The sequence below is a fragment of the Triturus cristatus genome, chromosome 12 (genome assembly GCF_964204655.1).
Source record: "Triturus cristatus chromosome 12, aTriCri1.1, whole genome shotgun sequence".
NCBI classification, from domain to species: Eukaryota; Metazoa; Chordata; class Amphibia; order Caudata; family Salamandridae; genus Triturus; species Triturus cristatus.
This window is the reverse complement of record NC_140595.1, coordinates 209646664-209668389: the sequence shown is the minus strand read 5'-3', so window position 1 is coordinate 209668389 and position 21726 is coordinate 209646664. Positions and strand designations below refer to the sequence as shown.

Sequence of the window (21726 nt, the reverse complement as noted above, 5' to 3'; positions counted from 1 at the left end):
ATGGCTTTCGACCCCATGGAGTGGTCCTTTCTCTTCGCTGTCCTTAAGCGTATGGGATTTGGACCAAAATTCGTTACATGGATCCGCCTACTATATACACAGCCAATGGCACAGGTTGCAGTTAATGGCCATTTATCGGCTGAGTTTCCGCTGGGCAGAGGGATAAGGCAGAGCTGTCCGCTGTTGCCACTCCTCTTCGCAATAGTACTGGAGCCCCTGGCGGCATGGATTAGACAAGATCTCACAATACAGGGAATGAGATGGGCCAGCGGCTGGGAGGATCGTATTTCGCTTTATGCGGATGATATTTTATTATATTTAACGTCCCCAGCACGATCCATCAACTGTCTTCTGGATATATGTGCAGCGTACGGGCGGAAGTCAGGGTACACTATCAACTGGGAAAAGTCGCTGCTATATATCCTGCACGGCCCCCCACCGCGGCTCCCAAGAGGGTGCGCTCTTCAAATAGTCACGGACGGGTTTAAGTACCTAGGAATCTTCGTCACACACGACCATGCGCTCTTCACGGAAAAAAACCTGACCCAAACCCTGGCAAGATTTAAAAAAGATGTAAAACATTGGCGCACACTACTTTGACGCTCCTGGGACGAGCAGCCCTATTTAAAATGATGGCGCTCCCCCGGTTTCTGTACGCACTACAGAATACACCGTTCCCTGTCCCAGCTGCATATTTCACAGCAGTCAATGCGGAGGTGACGTCGTTGCTTTGGGATGGGAAAACACCCCGCATAGCACTACATAAACTTACCAGGAGCTGGTCTGATGGCGAGATCGCTCTTCCTGACATCAAAGTCTATTACTGGGCTTCCCAATTAGTCGCAATCAACCAGTGGCTTCATGTCCCCCAAGAGGACCCCGCATTCAGATTAGATAGACACCTCTTAGAGCCACTGGGGATCATGGGTGCCCTATACAATAAAAGGAAACAACACAATATTACAGGACCGACACTACACACATTACACATATGGTTTGAGGCACAACGAACACTGGGATGGGCCGGTGTTGTCACACTGGCAACGCCATTGTGGGATACAAAACAACTCGGAATGCTGGGCAGGACCAAGGGGTTTCGTAGTTGGGACCTAATAGGCATATCAAAAGTTAGGGAATTATGGCAGAGGGGTAGAGTGGTTGCGTTTGCCTATCTCCAGGCCACTTATGGCATGGCCCAGACAGAATTCTTTCGATACATGCAGGTCAGGCATGCACTACAGTTCCTAATACCACCAGATACGAGGCCCGAAGAGTCCTCCCCGTTGGAGGACAGGCTCCAAACGGACCACTTCCACAGAAAGGCAATCTCACTGGCATACAGGAAAATTGTCAATAATCACAAAGACCCCACGGTAAGGCTGACGGCTACGTGGGAGTGTGAACTGGGAGATATTGACGAGTAGAAGTTGCAATCCCATCACGACTACGGCTAGTCCAATCAAAAATTCTACACCGCACGTATTACACTAGGACACTCCTACACAAGATAAATCGGGCGGACACACCGAGCTGTCTTCGACAGTGCGGAGAAGATGACACGTTCTACCACACTATCTGGAGCTTCCCCAAAATAGTGCATTACTGGATGGCGGTAATGCGGACGCTTTCCCAGGTCACACATATTACCACACTCCCAAGCCCGAGATGCTGCCTGCTCAATATCTGGGAACCAACAGATCTCAACGCGGTTGCTCAGGATTGGGTAACTTTGGGCATGACAATAGCAAAACGCAACATTGCACAGCGCAGGGGATCCAGAACTAGCCCCACACTTGATCAATGGTTGAGGAAAAACCAGCTAGAGACGCACACCCATATTGAAAGTACAAACATTTCTATATCAAACCCTTGTCTTGGAACCAGTAATTAGACCAGCAATTTTTCAAAGTCCTTCAAAAATCCAGAGTGTTCCAGACTTCCATAAAATAGTTCGCATAAACGTCAAATCTTCAGAAACGTATTCTTTTTAATGATTTTTCAAACTCATATCCAAATTCTCAACAGCCAACACGTGTTTTGTCCGTACTTGATAAGTACTATGACTTTCTCAAGGCTAATAGTTGATAAGTCAAATCCTGACTTGAAATTGCAACGTCCAGGTGAGGTAATAATTCAATGAAATGTATCACGATGGTTATACAAAGATGTCGTCAATTCAAGAACATTCCAACGCAGATTTATAATCGTCCATGTTGATAAAACTAGTTCCCAGAGCACTCAAAAGTAGCGAGTGGATATTACGTATCGATCCGTGGGAATGGGTCTACATATATCGAAACGCGCTTGATAACACTGACAGAAAATCAATGGTGTAAAGACATGGACATGGCGATGATGGCGGAAAAGTCAGTGTATGTCCATCGGGGATGTCCGTAAAAATGGGAGAAGGTCTGGGGAGGCTGGAACACCTATCGGGGCAATATATGTGAACCCCCCCGCTGGACGAATCGGAATCTGATATCAGTATATAAACAGTCTATGACGGGCGCTCACTTAGTGGATATATCCAGTAGGGATCTGTGGACGCTAGAGATAAAACTGTGGGGTATGTACTAGGAGACGCACGTGAATGATTATATGTATACAGAAGGAACTATGTCATGAGAAGAGATTACCATTGTCAAACTTTGCAAAATGGTTAATAAAAATTGTTTAAAAAAAAAAAAAAAAAAAAAAAAAAAAAAAGAAGGCTTTCGGCCTTGGGGCCTGGGAGACCTTTTGTTGTATCCTAGAGAGATTCAGGCTTCCTCCACAGATCAAGAGGTTTATACAAAATATGTATAAAAAATGTGGAGGAAAAGCGGTTTCTTAATACAAGAGAGGCAGGGATGTTGAAAGTTTAATGAGGACAAGACAGAGCTGTCTCTTGTCCTCAGTCATGTTTGGCTTTTTCATTCAGCCATTGACGATTGCCTTTCAAAGCGAAGAGATTATCCAGCCACATGTGCCACAGCTAAAAATAAACTTTAAGCGCATGATATAATGCTGATCTTAGATACAAAGAAGAAAACATGAGGTTTTTTTACATTTTCCCAGTGTTTCAAGCTTATGCATCAGCATTGTGAGATGTCAGTGTGGAGGAAGATGTCGCAGGAGGTGAGAAATGACAAAGCAGGGCAATTACTCTTTTTTAAGAAACAGTTTATTCTGTTGTTGCACAAACTAACTAGGTAGCTTAAATTGATTTTGGGTAAGGCAGGTAAAGACACGTTAACTTTGGAGCTTATTGTCTATGTCAAAGACCTAGACAAAGGGATCCTCCCACTCACTATGCGAGAAGCGGTGATCTCTATAATACTTAAACCAGGGAAACACCCTTAATTCTGCACCTCCTATAGGGCACTTTTTTTACTTAATTTTGATAAGAACCTAGACAAAGCAGTGGTCACAACATTATTATTGCTGCTCGAACACATCATCTCTATCATCCAATCCGGAGTTGTTCCCCATATGTCTACCTCAATCAACTTGCGAGCCGTATTCTCTGTTTTTAATAGGGTCTCCCCAGAAATACCCGCTGTGATCACACTTCTCGAAGCGGAGAAGCCTTTTCATTGTTTAGAATGGTCCTTTCTCATAAAAATATGTTAAAAAAAAAAATAGAATGGCCCTTTCTCCACACCAACGCTGCCGAGACTTGGGATTCTCGTGGCCCTTGTATCTCGCCTATATTCAAACTCTATAGCCCACATATGGGTCTTTCGGAGTCCTTTGTCATATCCAGAGGCACCAGGCAGAGGTGTTCTCTTTCACCCCTGCTTTTCATTATAGCCATGGACCCTCTGGTCACCTCCTCCACGAACACCACATGCACGATGACCTTCATTTTAAACCTGCACTACTCCTCATTTCGATATACACAGACGACACTGATATTTGTTTGGCATCCCTCGGATAACTTAGCCCCCGTGGTTTAAAAAATCGTTCGTTTTGGTGGTCTTGCTTGTCTGCACATTAACTGAGCAAAAACCAAAGGAAATGATGGACGGAGTGTTGAACATTGCAAGCACTCACCCCCAGTCAAATGATCTGGGTTTAATCCATCACCGTTCTTTAGCCCACTCTGCCACCCCAGTTCAGACATGGCCATATGCAAATCAGTCTGACCCTGTGCCTCATGGGAACAGTCCAGCCCGAACTGCCAAGCCATGTCTTCCCTGGACCGGAAACAAGCTTCCTAGGACCGGTTTCTGGCATTTCAGCCGTCTTCAGCCAGGCTTGCTTGAATCCAGTGGCAAAGTGAGCAAGGGACTCACGTCTGAGCATACCCTGCCAACTTATGGCGAACAAAGTAAAAACCAAAGGAAATGATGGACGGAGTGTTGAACATTGCAAGCACTCACCCCCAGTCAAATGATCTGGGTTTGAGCTCTTCCCGCTAACAGACATCGCTGGGCCTTACCCTTGCGAGTATCCCATTAAATGGTGTGCAGACTACTAAATATTTGGGTGGATTTTCACATAGGGACAAAGAACAAGTGATTCGTCTTAACTGCGGCCCCATCATCGACAGACTTGTAGTCCAAATTGAGTGCTGGATTCGGCTTCCTCTCTCTATGGCAGGTCGTGTTGCCATTACTAAAATGGTTGTCCTCCCCTGTTTTTTTGTGTTTTTTTTTTTAATATACCCATTACATTGACTAATTTATTCTTTGCCACCTTGCGCAGTCTCCTTCTAAAACTGATCTGGGCAGTTCGCAGCCCCCTTATCACCTGGAATACTTTTATCCTCCCATATGACCAGGATGGGTTCGCAGTCCCAGATTTTTAAACATACTTCCTTTTTGGCCCAGGCCCAGTTTCCATACCACTGGTATCATCCAGATGTCCATTTACCTTATGCTAAACCTGAACTAGACCTGGCAGACCCAACGTCCCCATAGGCTCTGTTGCCTCTGGGTCTCAAGCTAAATCCTTTGGATATCAGAGCCTTGTCTATGACGTGTTGGGACTGGCATAAACTTACTAAGGTCCTGGGCTGTGACTTTTTATATTCCCCTGAACTTACTATCTCACAACACCCCTGGCTGCCTTTGAGACTCAAAAAACGTGTTCAACACACACTGACAAGACATGACCTCTACACACTAGGTGACTTATTCCCGGACAGCCATGTACTATCCTGTTCAGTGGACACTAGATTTACCGATGCCACTTACATGGATCTGTTTGCATCTTGCCAGCTACATGGGACATTACGCCCCGCATACTCTCTTACCCCGATGACTTTCTTCCTCTTACACTGTAAATAACTGACTCTGAGGTGACTCATTTGGTGACTAAAATGTATTGCGTCTGCATCGCCATCAGACAAGCCCATGTCAGCAAGGTTCGACAGCAGTGGGAAAAAGATCTGGGCCACCCTATCTCTGATAAGGAATTGTCTTATTACTGTGCACAGATTAAACGGATCTCCCCTAACCACGGCATAAGCCACTTCACTTGCGATTTTTGCACAGATCCTACACTACCCCCACTGGTCCAGACAGACTCAACTCCTCAAGGTCATTCCTATGTCCAAAGCGCAGATTTACGGAGGCAGATTTCCCCACTTGACCCATCACCATATTTTGGACTGATGTGCTCACTATCCTCTCCCTCATAATTTCGATTACTCTTGAACTCTCTCCCTTAATGGCGCTTCTGGGTAAAGTGGCGACCGTCCCTAAAATCATCCGCAGATTTACAGCAATCTCTATTAGCGAAGAGAGAGATTGCACTTTTCTTGGGGAATGGGATAAGCCCTTCCACTAAGGCCTGGCTACAGAGAATGACTTACTGTGACGTGACACGTAAAGTTTATGCCACGTTCCAAATCCACACAGCTAGACCCAATGATATTTGGCAATCAGTCTGTACTTATTTGCTCTTTCTGGAGCCAGACCACAACAGTTCAGCTCTTCCTTCTCCCCCCGATGCATCCTTCTCATATTACATCAGTCAAGACGCAACTACATAGGGCCTATCACTCCCTGTCAATCCCTTTATCAATAATCACATCTCCCTGTGATTGATGCACTGTAGAGTCTCGCTTTTTTTCATTACATACTGCAATCTTTAACTTGTGAACTACCATGGAAAGTTCTGCTATTTGAAATATTACTTTTTGTCTCTTAATGTCCACATTCTGTTTGCAGAAAATGATAAATTTAAAAAAAAAAAAAACTTTGGAGTTCATTCGGTGAGAGGCCCATGGTGTCTAAATCCCTTAGTTTGGCAGCAAGTTTAAAGGGAATGATGGCAGCTGCAGAGACAACTTTTAAACAATATTATTTTAAAGCAGCAGTGAAAGCGCTTCCTTGGTGGGTGATAATCTTTAAACACATGCAATCTTTATATTCAGACACAGAATGCAAAACGTTCTACTGACCATGAATAGAATATTCTAATATTTTTAAGGACAAAGAGGTAAGAAGTATCCCACTCAGAGAAAGAATGTACTTGTATCAATCTCTAGCCATATAATTGTTTTGTTATATTAGTGTTTGTTGTAAGGTGAGACTAACCATAATCTAATTAAATTGATCCTTTTCTCCCTCCCGGTTATATTATTGTGTCGAAATTAGTACAGTACTCTATACAAGAGGAATAATGTGTGCCATTTTAGGCAGTGATCAAAAACAGGAATAGAACAGACTGATCGTGGTGTGGAATTATTGTTCTCCTCATAAAAGAAGAACAGATTTGATTGCTTAGTCTGATATCATATGCCAAGAAAGGTCTTCAGAATGATGGTGTCACAGAAGCAGACTCGTTTTCCAGATTGTCTGTTTTTAACCAGAAAACTTGCAGTTTACATGTAAGTCTTTGGGTTAAAGATAGCTGGGCAGAACAGACAGACATACATGGATCAGCCATCAACAAATGTGAATTATTGACTAATAGACTATTTATTTGAAACGTTTTATAAAGCGCGAAAAAGACCTGATAGGGTATCAGAGCGATGTACATATAGGCAAAACCATAAAGGAAGTTAAACAAACATAGGGTGATTATATTGAGTATAAGGAATCAAAGCATTGCATAGCTGAAAGGTAGGTCCATGCTGTATACATGAAGCAAAAGTTAGTTTGCTGACTTCAAGTCTATAGTTCAATCAATCAATCATAGGCATTTGTATAGCGCACTGCTCACCCGGAGGGTCTCAAGGCGCTGGGGGATAGGGGGGGGGGAACGCTACTGCTCGAACAGCCCGGTCTTGAGTTGCTTCCTGAAGGCGAGATGGTCTTGCGTTGTCCGGAGGTGGATGGGGAGGGAGTTCCATGTCTTGGTTGCCAGGTAGGAGAAGGATCTTCCTCCGGCGGTGGCTCTGCGGATGCGGGGGACGGTGGCGAGAGCGAGGCTGGCGGAGCGGAGCTGGCGGGTGGGCTTGTGGAAGGTCAGGCGGCTGTTGAGGAACTTGGGGCCCAGGTCGTGGAGGGCCTTGTGTGCGTGGGTGAGGAGTCGGAACGTGATTCTTTTGTTGACGGGGAGCCAGTGCAGGTCTCTCAGGTGTTCGGAGATGTGGCTGTGTCGGGGGATGTCCAGGATGAGTCGTGCTGAGGCGTTCTGGATCCGTTGGAGTTTCTTCTGGAGTTTGGCGGCGGTGCCGGCGTAGAGGGCGTTCCCGTAGTCCAGCCGACTGGTGACAAGGGCCTGGGTGACCGTCTTCCTGGTCTCGGTGGGGATCCACCGGAAGATCTTTCGAAGCATGCGCAGGGTGTTGAAGCATGAAGACGAGACGGCGTTGACTTGTCTGGCCATCGAGAGGGAGGAGTCCAGGATGAAGCCTAGGTTGCGTGTGTGGTCCGTTGGCTTGGGGGTGGCTCCCAGGGCGGGGGGCCACCAGGAGTCGTCCCAGGCGGAGGGTGATGATCCCAGGATGAGGACCTCCGTCTTGTCTGAGTTCAGTTTCAGGAGGCTGTTCTTCATCCATTCGGCGACATCTTTCATCCCTTCGTGTAGGCTGGCTCTGGCGGCGTCCGGGTCGCTGGTGAGAGAGAGGATCAGCTGGGTGTCGTCGGCGTAGGTGATGATCTTGAGGTTGTGTTGACGTGCGATGGTTGCGAGGGGGCTCATGTAGACGTTGAAGAGGGTGGGGCTGAGCGATGACCCTTGTGGAACGCCGCAGCTGACTTCGGTGGCCGCTGACCGGAACGGGGGGAGGCGGACTCTCTGGGTTCTTCCGGCAAGGAATGAGGTGATCCAATCCAGGGCCTTCTCCTGGATGCCGGTGTTGTTCAGGCGCTGTACCAGGGTGCGGTGGCAGACAGTGTCGAACGCTGCGGAGAGGTCCAAGAGGATGAGGGCCGCAGTTTCCCCGTTGTCCATTAGGGATCTGATGTCGTCTGTGGCTGCGATGAGGGCGGTCTCCGTGCTGTGGTTGGCTCGGAAGCCAGATTGCGAGTGGTCGAGGGATCCGTTGGTCTCGAGGAAGGCGGCTAGCTGTCTGTTGACGGTCTTCTCGATGACTTTGGGAGGAAACGGGAGGAGCGAGATGGGGCGGTAGTTCTTGAGGTCGGAGGGGTCTGCAGATGGTTTCTTCAGCAGGGCACTGATCTCGGCGTGTTTCCAGCACTCCGGGAAGGTGGCGGTGTTGAAGGAGGCGTTGATGATGTCGCGGAGGTGGGGTGCGATGATGTGGTCGGCCGTGTTGAAGATGTGGTGTGGGCAGGGGTCCGTAGGGGATCCGGAGAGGATGGTGTTCATTGTGCGTGTTGTGTCTTCGGTGCTGACTGGGGTCCAGGTGCGGAGGGTGGCGGTGGCGGGCATCGGTTCGGTGGTGGGGTTCGTGGTTGGTGGGCCGAAGCTGTTGTGAATGTTGGTGATCTTGTCGTGGAAGAAGGCTGCGAGGGAGTCGCAGAGGTCTTGCGAGGGAGTGATGTCATTGTTTCCGGTGTCGGGGTTGGAGAGCTCTTCGACGATGCTGAAGAGTTCCTTGCTGTTGTGGGTGTTGTTGTCCAGTCGTTCCTTGAAGGCTGTCTTCTTTGTGGCGCGGATCAGTTGGTGGTGTTTGCGGGTGGCGTGTTTGAGGGCCGTCATGTTGTCTGTGGTCTGGTTGGTGCGCCAGGTGTTCTCCAGGGAGCGGCAGTTCTTCTTGGAAGTGATGAGCTCGTCGGTGAACCAGGAGGCTTTCTTGCTGCCGCGTCTGCTGGGGGGGTTCTTCTTCAGTGGTGCGAGGGCATCTGCGCAGTTGGTGATCCACTGTGTGAGGTTGTTGGCGGCTTCGTTGGGGTCCGTTGAGCTGGTGGGGGGGTTCTGGCTGAGGAAGGTGGTGAGCTGGTCGCCGGTGATCTTGTTCCCGCTCCTGCGGGGGGCTTGTTGAGGGTGGTGGTGGGTCGTCGTTTTACTGAAGCTGAAGTGGACGCACCTGTGGTCAGTCCACTGGAGATTGGTGGAGTGGCTGAAGGTGACGTATTTGCTGGATGAGAAGACTGGGTCAAGCGTGTGGCCGGCGTAGTGGGTGGGGGTGGTTACCAGTTGCTTGAGTCCGAGGTTGGCCAGGTTGGCCAGCAGAGCAGTGGTGTTGCGGTCCTTGTTGTCCTCCAGGTGGAAGTTGAGGTCCCCCAGGAGGATGTAGTCGGTGGAATTGATGGCGTGCGGGCTGACGAAGTCTGTGATGTCTTCGCTGAACTGTGTGCGTGGTCCCGGTGGTCTGTAGACGAGGGTGCCTCTGAGCGTGGTCTTGGGGTCGGTGTGTATCTGGAAGTGGAGGTGTTCGGCGGAGGTGAAGGTGTCATCGGAGTTGGTCGTGATGCGGATGGTGTTCTTGTGGATGATGGCGATGCCTCCTCCTGTCTGGTTGACGCGGTCCTTCCTGGTGATTTTGTAGCCTTCCGGGACGGCGATGGCGACGTCGGGCGCTGAGGAGGCGTTCATCCAGGTTTCCGTCAGGAAAGCGATGTCTGGTGCTGTCGAGGCGAGGAGGTTCCAGAGTTCGACGGCATGCCTGTGAACGGAGCGGGTGTTGAGCAGGATGCACATCAGGTGTTTGTTGCTGGGGCTCGGTTTAGCAGGTGCGGTGTTGGGTCGGAGGCCGTTGAAGCGGCAGGTCAGGCAGGTGAAGGGTCCGTGGATGCGTCTCGGGGTGGCTCGGTAGCAGGCGGTGTTTCGGTCGGCGTTGAGTGCGTGGAGTTTTTCAGGAACACACCTTTGACTTCTTTTTTGAAGGTGGCAGTCGAAGGGTTTGCTCTGATTTTAGGCGGTAGAACGTTCCAAATTCTTGGAGCAAGTCGCGGTAGTCTGTTTTCTTCATCTAGAACTTTGTGGTTTCAATAATAGAGTGTTAGAGCTTCTTAGGGTTCAGACCAGATAGTTTGAGATTTTTTACCAAGTAAGTTGGAGTGTTGTAATAAAGCACTTTGTGCGTCAGGCAGGCTATCTTGAACCGGATCCTAGCTTTGAGAGCGGGCCAATTTAGTTGAGTTAGATCAGGTGTGATGTGATCAAGATTTCTTAACCCGGTTAGGAGTCTGGCGGTTGAGTTCAGCGTAGCCCTTAGGGGGGGGGCAGTCGGACTTTAGGTAGCCCAGCCAGGATCACAAGTTCACAGTCTAGGCGGAACATGACTAGGGATTGGAGAACTAGCTGCATGTCATCAAGCTACATGAATGGTTTGAGTTTCCTTTATGTGTTGAGTTGGTGGTTGGCTCCTCTGGTGGTTGCGCTGATATGGTCTAGCATATTAAGGTGTTTGTCCAGAGTCACGCCTAACAATTTAGTTAAATCCGCAAATCGAGGAGCGCAGGTGAGCGCCGTTAGTTGTTTGAGCCAGTCTTGAATGGGGGCAGTGATTTTGGGGAGCAATCATTGGGAATTCCATCTTGAGCATATTTAGCAGCAGGTGATTGTGAGTCAGCAAGTTTTTAAAAGAGCAAAGTTAAGAGCTTTGATATCATTCGGTGAAGAGATTTTTCAAGTATAGTAGAGCATCATTGGCGTACATGTGATATTGTATGTTAAGCAGTTCAGAATTTCAGTGAAAGGTTCCATGAATAAGTTGAAAAGCGTGGGTGAGAGTGCGGATCCTTGAGGCACTCCAATTGATACCGGTGTACTGTTAGACAGGGAATGGTTGACTTGATTCTTTGCATTCTATTATGTAGGAATGATGCAAACCAAGCTACAACTGGGCTGGATAACCCAATTCCATATTTGACTATGTTGAATGCCAAGGAGAGATCAAGAAGTATAAGTAAGCAAGGTTCGTTCTGGTCAAGTAATCTCAAGGTGCAATCGACAACGTTTGTTAAGGTGGTTTCAGTACTATTACTAGATCTAAATCCCGATTGGAATTGGTCCAGGAGCTCAAACTTTTCTATATGGTTACAGAGTTGTGTGTTTACATATTTTTCTAGCCATTTGGTTAAAGTCATGCTATTAAAAATTGGGCAGAAATTGTTAGGATCAGATAAGATTGCATTAGGTTTCTTAGGGATGGAAGTAACTTGACCTATTTTGAGGAGGTCGGAAACCAAGCCCTGTCTGAGTGATTCGTGGACTATCTTACACCAGAGTGGGAGCACGGAAGATCTAAGCTCATTGAAGCAAATGGCAGGAAGAGGATCATTGAAATGATTTGAAGGTTTTAGTTATCATTTTTAATAGTTCGGTCTCATCTGGAAGTGCAAAGAAGTTCCACAACGCATGGTTTGTCGGAGTATATTCCATAGTGCCAGAAAGAGGGGAACTTACCATGGGTAACAATGGAGAGGAATTGGGCTGGGTCTGAAAATGTGTATTTGGTAAGGTGAGTTGTAGTTCTAGTTAAACTTTTCTTCTCTTTTTTCTGAAGTGTGTAGAGAACTCCTCATTACTAGGGAATGAGTCCCTAAGCATAGAGTGCAGGTTAGTTGAGTGGTTTGCTTGCTATTTGATATTTTCAAAAAGTTTTTTCTGTCTGTTTTTGGCATTGGCTAGCTGTGGTTAAAAGTAATTGGCTTTGGTGCAACAGATGTGTTTGTTGTACGCACTTCTCGTCATCCTCAACTCCTTGATGTTTGTTGTGGAAAGAGTTTCTACATGATCTCTCTGCCACCCTTACTTTGCGCCTTTCCACATTAAGGGAGCAGTTAAACTAGGGATTAGAGAGTGCTTGTTGGGAATCCTTTTGAGCGGTTTTGGAGCAATTTCGTCAAGCAAATTCGTCATGGAGGAGATGTAAAGTTAAGTAAGGTCATCCAGATTTGACAAATTAAGGGCGGAGGAAGTAGGTTATTGCTGATATAGGTGAGATCATTAGCATTGATATTCCTCAGATCTCTTGCCCATTGTTTGGTCTTACGAAGTTGTCCCTGTCTGATCATCACCCTTTCCATGATGAGAAAAGAGATAAGGTAGTGGTCTGACCAATCACAAGGTGATATGTCATCCAGTTGTATAACGTGGTCTTTGGAAATGATCAAATCAAGGGTGGCGCCTTTTTTGTGGGTAGATCCGTCACTTGATTGGGTGAAGTTTAGGTCTGAGAGGAAGGCCTTGAAAGTGCCCAGTAGAGGGATCATTGACGGTGGTGCAGTGTAAACTGAAATCCCCAAGGAAGATATGGTTATGGTGATGCTCCGTGTTAGAGGAAAAGGTCTCCATTAATTGTTTGACAGAAAGAAGATCACCTGGGGGTGATAGATCTTGTGGAGTGTACAGACTATTTTTTTCATTGTTCCAGATTTTATTGCTCAGGTGTTCACATGTGAACATTGGAGCAGTTTGTGTGAGTCGCAGGCTAAGAGTGGAGAAAAAGATGCATGCTATGCCGCCCTCAACATTAACCGGTCTATCCAGTCTGATATCATAATCGGGGGACACCAAGATGTCCAAAATTTGTGAGGAGGAATCATTGAGCCAAGTTTCAGTTAGGATCAGTAGGTCCAGTTTATGCGTTTAAGTATGAGGTCGACAATATCAGCAGTGTGTTTAACCGCGGACCTGCAGTTAAGACAAAGGAGGGAGGGAGCCCATATTAACTTCTAGAGCTTAGGCTACACCCTACAAATCTGCAAGAAAAACAGAAAACAGCGCTAGCACAAATTAAAAAACAAACTTTTAAGGCAGAGGAAAGACTTAATATTTGTTGCTTCTGGCGTTAAGGGAAAAACCGAACTCACCGTGTACACTTAATCAGTTATATATAACTAAAGAATAATTAATTTCTCTTAGCTGAGGGAAGACATTACAATAAAGCGTGACACAGCATAGCTATTTCTTTATGTTTTTTTTTGCAGAGCTTTTTCTGAATAATCAAAATCTTTTCACAAAGTTTGGCTTAAAATACAACATCATTTGTATGTACACTATATAATACACAACAAACTAACGTCACATTGACATAAACAGAGGTGAACACAAGTTATTGCAAAGGCGGATTGTATACTCTTAACTAGTACAAGAAGTGTATTCCGCCATCAGGTACCAACGTCTAATCAAATTATTACCATCTCCTATATAACTGGATGAGTTGCCTCAAATTGCATCTCTATGGTCTTAAAGAAGCAATCAAATGCATACATGTTTCCTTGACGGTTGGCGTTGGTCCGGTAAAGTAGGTGTCGATGTGTTTCAGGCTACGATTTAAGGCCTCCTCAGGACAAAGCAGGGACCTGGGTCACCAAAACTCTAAAGGGGTTTTGTTATACTAAAACCAACGGTGTCAGCGTTTGCTTTATTGGCCTTAAAAGATGTAACAATTTATGAAAGATCTAGAACACGCCAGACCTTCTGGTGTTACTTTTTACACCACGTGTTCTGGTGCACAGGTAGACAGGGACAAAAAAGTAAACCGCTTTCATGGTGCAGTAGCGTGAGCGATCCCAGACATCAGCTGGTGGTGAAAAAGTCAAAGTAACCGTGATATAGCGGTCCTCAGTTAAGAAGCATCGATTTGATATGAGATTTAGTTACTACCATTTCAAGGTTAGAAGTGGAGCCAGGTAATAAATTATCTTTGTTCACTGTTCTGAGATTGATGCGGAGTTCTCTAAGCAGGTTGGAGGAAATAGTTAGGATTCTGAATGATGCAGGTGATGAATTATTATGGGAGGAGTTGTAAGATAGTAGAAGGGAGTGAAAGTCAGCGTCAGTTAAATGGTCATTAATCCTGTGGGGCCTGGAAAGGTGGTTGGGATGTGGCCATCATTTTCATTGTAGGCTCACCGAGTTTACCATGGATGAAGATCTATTTTGGTTGTGTTTAGCCATTGCGGGATGGCAAGGTTGGTTGGGCTAAAGGGTGGTATTAAGGTTCCAGAGTTTCTCCAACTTCATAGGGAAGTCTAACAGGTTCTGAAGGCCCTCTTTCACTGAAGATCATGCTTCAGACCTGCCGGCTTATCAATGGACGGTGTGTTTAAAGGGAGGGTGGGTGGTCTAGAGGAAGACCGTGCATGAGCGTCTTTAGAGGAGGGAGTGGTGGTATGCAATATTAATTCCTCAGCGGTAAGGTGGCAAGTATTAGGAGACGGGAAGTTAGAGGTGGCTAGTGAGAAGTAAACTGGGGGAGTTAGAGGGGTAGGAAGAGGAGTCCGCTTGGATTCAGCAATAGACCTCTTATGCATAAAGGTAGAAGAAGCCCTGGGTTGGGGCGCGAGGTGGATGAGTAAAGGGTGCATTGGGGTGGAGGGGAGAAGAGGAAGACGTGGGGGATGAAGTATGGGTTTTAAATGCAGAGGAGAGAATTTTTGAATCTCAAAGATTTTATCAAACTGTTCAAGATTATGGTCAGCTGCTTGAATAAGGATGTCCCCGTTGTTGTATATGGATATTGCGAGATCACCTTGTCTGGTGAGGGTATTATAGTTATTTGGAAACCGTGAGTTTTCCTTAAAGGTTTGGACCAGAGCAAGGAGTTTAGGACTTTTCTCCATTTAGCTCTTCTCTTAGTGAAGATTAGGTCGTTAACCACGACACCTTTTAAAGTGCAAAAGTATGAATCAGAGATGAGCCTTTCAGGGTGCTGCTTGAGAAAATTATCATTGAAGTTCTTAGCAGCGTTTTTTGATAGGTTAGCGGGGTAAACAATTTTAATAGCGTTATGGCCCACCTGTGACAGTAGGTTACTGAACAGGCAGGTATTATTTGGAGCCATGTTGGAATAGGAGGCAAGTAGTGTGGGATGCGTATAGTTTTAACTTTAAGGACGAAATGTACACAGGATTATTATAGGCAGGCCTAGCCTGTTTGTGTGTATATATAAAAGAAAAACCAATATGCATTTTATAAGAAAGTTAAGCAACCAGTTGGTGAGACAAAGGAATGAAACTGAACTTCATGCTTCAGACCTCCGTGTTGTATGTAAAACCTAGAGCCAATTTTTAAGTATAAAGAGAAACAATAAGCAAGGGTTTCACTTAAGCAATAGGGAAACACATTCCTGGCTGACTGGCTTAATTGTAAAACATTTTTAAAAATAATTAACAATCGGGATTTATCAGCAAATGACACTGTTCCCACATGCTGTAAACTAAAGATGGCAGACAAACATACCAAACTTTTGTAGCCCTGAAAAAAGGCAATGTAGCACTTAGTGGCACACCTTTCTGCCAAGTAACTGGAACTGCATTATCAGATCATTTACTAGTTCTGAAACCTCCCACAAATATTCACCAAATTACCCTTAATTCTACCAGGTAGAATTCCTTGGTACCTCTATATCAAGGGTCTACTCAACTCTATTAGTGCACCTCAATCATGACCAAATATACCTCTGGGTGTTCCTAGCTACCCAGTTACTGATAGCACCAAAGCACTTGCATACAATATTTTCTATTGCTGCACTTTGCTTTATCCTCCTCACCTGCTCCACTCTCTTTTCCTTAAACCTGCTGTTAACTCGCTACAATATGCTGCCCAGCCCTCTCATTTGTAATAAATTGTGTCACTATTTGGCATTTCTTCCACATCTAAAGTGCTGTGGGGAATCTGCTCTTAAGTCATATAAGTACATTATATAAAAGAAAGGAAAAAAAGGTCCAGTAAGTACTACCATGGGGGTTTCTCCAAATCTCCAGACATGCAACAAATGCCCAGGTGTCTCCGCAGTGATGACTCACATTTTCTTATGGTTTATTATGAATGAGCAAACAGCGTCAATACCCAAAGTTAAACAAGAGTATCCACAGCCCAATGCCGGTGCCTTGTTACACACGATGAAGCAGCTGATCTGAGATGTTTTTATCTTACCTTGTTGCTCCCCCTGGCCTTGCTGCTGATACTGGAATCTTTACTTGCCACAATCTCCACATCTTTGGCCACGATCAGCACACAGGTGGAACTGTCATCTCCAGAGAGACAGCTGCAGGAAAGAAGGCATGATTACAATTGGATGCAGCGTAATACAATTCTTTTCAGCAGCTGCAATTAGACTGTAGAACGCCATTCCAACCAGTGAGCCTATCTTATGTAGCCTTTAAGAATGGGATGAATCAGTTCTTACTAGGTGGTACACTCAGGAAATAAAGGCTCTCCCAAGGTGACAACTTTACAATGACATAAGACCAGCTTTAGTCTCAGTTTCATGGTGCCCCTTGTGCAGTTAGACAGCAGTATGATCGAACATATTTTACGTCATTATGACGCTCTGTAGTTACTAACTTCACATAGCCCCCTCTCCACACAAGACAACACAATAAGAAGGCATGCACTCCTGTCGCACGATTCACCAAGATGATTTAACCAACGTAACTATTATTAACAGCAAGTGGTTTTCCAAATGTAACTTTAGTCTCTCAGATCTGAATCCCATACTTTAGTTAAAGTCACCTTTTACTCACCTTCACCAGTGTAAAAAGGCACGCCACCCCCCCGCCCCCCCCCCCCCCCAAACCCAACACTATTCTTATTTATTTAGCTGCTCGTTGGGAAGCAATTCAGTTTCATAACCTATATGCTGGCTTGTTAGGGATGTACATAGAAGCTATGAGCAGACAAAACAACATTGCCAAGAACACACCAAAAAGCTATGACTTACAAAAACAAGAGAGAGGAAGAGGCACATAAAACACTAATAAAAGTGTGGATAAGTAATTGTAGGATAGAGACCAATAAACTAGTGTCAGACAATCAACTAAGATTCGTTATGGCTTTATTTGAGAAAGTGGAAAGGAGTAAGGTAGGCATCATGAGAATATAGTAAACCAATTAGCAACTGAAAGACATGGGACAAAGTTTGAATAGAAAGCAAAAACAAAAGATTTGCTACAAGAAATATATCTGGTGCAGAGACCAAAAGGTACAAATGGATTGTGCGAAATCTAGTAATATATAAACGGGTGATGAGCATTAAAAGAAAAAAAGAATCATCACAGAGGAATGTGATAGAGATGATGAATGGAAAACAAAGTTATATGGAAAGAAAAGCCAATATAAAGAGCAAGGAAGGAAAGCAACAGAAGAAATGGGATGAAGGTAAGAAAGCACCAATGAGTAGTAGAATATTAAAAAGGACACAAATGCCATTCTGCTATACGATGTGTAACCGATATGGAGCACGTTGAGTGTACGACAAATATCCTGTCATGGAAAAAAGTGCCAATATATTCTCTTTCATATAGGCATGTGCTCCTGGCTGTAAAGTATTTAGTAGGGAAAACTTAATTCTAACCAACTTGTATTGCTTAACTTTAAACACATGTTGGGACAGTCTGACGAGTCATCCTACATAGGGTTACCAACAACAGCAGCAGCATTTTCATAGCCATACATAACAGGTACACCTCTATCACTGAAAGATCAAGCTACCGTCGGACCAATCTTTCCGCACAGACAGGCAATGGCAGTCCAAGCCTCAGAAATACAGCTACTATTAGAATCACCTGAATTACACTGCCTGTGAAATAAAACTGTAAAATTAGACACGGAAACTAGCAGCAAACCAGTATGGTGGTAGTTGGGAAATGTACAATACACTGCAGCCAGTTTCGCAAATGGAATTATAATGAGGCTAAAATATGCACTCATTGACTAAGTGGGAACCCAGGTAGAGGGTGTGAGAAAGTGGGTTTCTGTTGCAGTAAACCCCCCCCCCCCTTTTTTTTGTTGCCAGACTACTGATGCTCTTTGACTTGATGTGCTCTGGGGCCCTGCCAATCAGGACCCCAGGGCCAGTGTTCCTTCCCCAAAACAAAACCCAATTGACAGCTCTGGCCACAGGTAGGTCCCGGATAAATGGTACCCCATGTACCCAGGGCACTGTGACCAGAGAAGGCTCCTAAGGGCTGCAGCACTTATTTTGCCACCCTTAGTGGCCCTGTACCCTGACACGCACACACTGCCTTTGCAGGCTGAGTGTCTTAGTACAGAAAAAAACAAAGAGTCGACATGTCACACATCCCAGTGTGCCATGCCCACAAACACACTGCCCTGGTGTGATAAAGGGCCATCTTTCTTGCATGGTATGCCCCCACCTTTTGCTGAATTGCTGAATGTACTTTGACTGAGTGTGCCCTGGACTCCTGCCAATCAGGGGCTCAGCGCCTATGTTCTTTCCCCAAAATCCAAATTGGCAAACCCTGGCCACATGTCAGCCCCTGGTAAATGGTACCCAAAGTACCCAGGCCTTGTGACCAGGGAAGGCCTCTAAGGCCTGCAGCACTTATTGTGCCACCCTTAGAGGCCCTACACCCCAACACAAACACACTGCCCTTGCAGGCTGAGTGTCTGGGTACAAGACAAAACAAAGTCGACATGGCCCACATCCCTGTGTGCCATGCCCACAACCTACACTGCCCTGCCATACATCAGCCACCCCTCTAGCTGGGTGCCCTATGCCAGTGGTGTGGGCACAGGAGCATGAGCCCTGTGCCCCTACAGTACCCAGGTCCATTCCTGGGCACTGTAAGTGCAGTGCTGCCATTTAGGAGTATATGGTGCTAAGAGCTTGTCAAATACGAACTTCACAGCACCATAATGGCAACACTGAAGACTGAGAAGTTTGGTATCAAACTTCTCAGCACATTAAACCCGCACTGATGCCAGTGTGAGATTTAATGTGCAAAGCCCTACAGAGGGCATCTTAGAGATGCCCCCTGAAACCTAACCTACAATCCACGTCCTGTCCGAGAGGCTGCCTAGGCTACCACACAGCAGACATGTTGCTGGAACCCTGGAACCCTGGGTGGAGAGCCCCCGCTCTCCTGGGCCTGCAACAATGCACATCCTGGGCGAGGTGCTAGGTCTCCTCCCCCAGGATGGGCAGGGGGAAGCTTCAAAGGCATGCCGCCTTTGTGAGCTTCTCCAGGGCACTTGCTGTACCGAGCAACTGGCCCCCACCGGTTCTGACCCCCACTCTGGCGGGAAGACTGGCCGGAAATTCCAAGTAAGAACAGGGGATGTGCCAGCCTCTGCCAACCCCACCCCTCAGGTGGGGGAGGCGAGGTCAAGCACATCTCCGGGCTCTTGCCATCTTGAAGATGGGAAGCCCTGCCCAATCAGGACTAGGCTACTGCCCCCCTCCCACAGGAGAGAGGCAGGATAGGGGGTGTACCCACCCCAGGGCAGGGACCCATTGGTCCCTGCCCTTTACCCATCTGTAACGCCCCTACATCTAGTATTTTGGGGCACCCTGGACCTTCCTTCCTCAGATTCCAGATTCAGAAAAAGCAAAGAAAAACAAGAAGAAAGGAGACCTGCCGTGCAGCTGCTAAGAAGAGGAAGACACCAACTGCTTTGGCCCCAGCCCTACCGGCCTGTCGACACTCGAACCTGCTCCTGCTAAATCCCGGCACGTCCTGTGGCCAGCAACCTCACAAACCCCGGAGGACCTGGCTACTTTGTGACTCTAAGCATCTGGGACTCCCATGAGCAGTGGCTCTGCTCAAAGCAAGTTTCTAACTCCTGGCATCAGCCCGGAACCGCGAACCCTGCACATTCTGCACCCGCCAAGCCTGGCCCGTTCCGGAGTGGACAAAGACCCCGAGGATGTCCCCCCGGCGACTGTGACCCCAAATCCGGCACCCAAGGACCCACCTCGACGCTCCTGACGACGCCTGCAGCTGTAGAATTAGGGACCACCCCAACCGCGATCAACAGAGGGTAAGATTTCCCGACATCAAAAGGCACCCCTGCACCCGGCGCCATGCGGCCACCTGTGCCCGACTCCTGGGTACCTACCTATCTTTCAACTACCCAACTTACCTCTCGAAGTGGTGGTGGCACCCGAAGAATCTTCGTCCCTGAGATTGCAGCCTTTGTTCGTCCTTGAACTTTCCCATTGAAATCCATTGAGCGCCCGAAGGCTCAAAAGCACCCTGCACCCAGCCGTCCGAGTGGCCCTGGCAGTGCAACTTCTACTCCTACCTACTTTCCCATTTGCCCAGAGCAAGTGACCAGGAGCCCAGCTCCCACAGCCGCGTGGCCTGCAAGTCAGCAGCCACCAACCAAGGACCCCTGCCTCCCATAGGATAACATTGGGCCCAACTCATTCTGCACCCGGCCGCCCCAGTGCCGCTGAGGGTGTAACAACTGTACCAACCTGACCCTGGGAGACCCCTGAGTCTGTGCCCAGAACCTTAACTCTGCCAGTCGAGTACTTAACCAAAAGCCGATAACTCACTTTTCTTCCATAGGGTAACACTGACTGGTTTCTTCTGAAATTTCTTCTAAGTGTGGAGTTTCTAAAACCTAAAATATTCACCTAAAATCAACCGAGTAACGAAAATGGAAATACTCACCTGCTATTAGGAGAGACCCCAGTGCTGGATCTTGGTCCCTAGCACTGACCCTGAAAAGTACTCACAACCGTACTTACCACTAACCCAATTTTCTTCCATAGGAAATCATTTACTGTTTTTCTGTGAAATTTCTTCTGTGTTGATTTTTGCAAACTACAAATGTTCTTTAAAAATTGTACCAACTGTGAAAACGTAATTACTTACCTGTTTTAGACAGAGGTCCCAGTACTGAGACTAGGAGCCCAGCCCTGGATTACAAAAGTAACGAGAACATACTTTACCCGTAACTTGAATTTTCTCCCATAGGGAACCATTGACTGTTTATCTGAAATTTCTTCTAAATGTCGATTTTTGCTAACTACAAATATTCCTTAAAAATCGCCTGTACATCTTAAACGCAGTTTCTCAACTGCTTACAGGTGGTACCCTAGTGCTGGATCCAGGATCCAACACTGACCTAGAAAAAGTACCCATAACCCCACTTACCTGCTAAGTGAAATTCCTTCCATAGGAGAACATTGGTAATTTGATCGGAAACAGTTTCCAAGTGTCGACTTTTAAAATAGCAAAATATTGCTTAAAAATCACAACAGTAACGTAACCGAATTTATTCACTTGTTTCCAAGGACTGTCCCAGGACTGAATCTAGGATCCAGTCCTGGAGTTAGAAAAGTAATCCTGAAAGTAACAAATTCCATATATCTAAAAGTTCCCATTGAGCTCTATGTACTATTGTGTTTGAGATTGTGTTGCCTATTGCAACAACCTGTAACTATTACCTACAAAAGTCAATTGCATATTGCAAAAGTATTTAACTAAAGCATCTCATTCTGAGAAAGTATTTTTTGATACCTATTGTTGGTTCTAAAATAAAACAACTATATATTGTTTAACTTTATATAAACCATTGGCCTAGAGTTCAGTTCTTGAGTGTGTGAACCCATTTGCTGACTGAGTGTGTACAACAAATGCTTTACACTGTCCTCTGATACTGCCTTACTGCTCGACCAAGCTACCACTTTAGAGAGTAAGGTTATATCTAACTTTAGCCTCTGCCAAACCTCTG

The 21726-nt window shown here is 46.3% G+C and overlaps 1 protein-coding gene across 1 annotated transcript in view; it reads right to left on the bottom strand.

Annotated features, from left to right (window-relative positions):
* The window catches only part of EDC4 (enhancer of mRNA decapping 4), a 777931-nt gene that overhangs the window by 676985 nt on the left and 79220 nt on the right, over positions 1-21726 (bottom strand). Inside the window, exon 3 of the mRNA XM_085639493.1 lies at positions 16174-16285. Coding sequence (XP_085495619.1) covers positions 16174-16285 — 112 coding nt within the window. The remainder of the gene's footprint in view (positions 1-16173; positions 16286-21726) is intronic.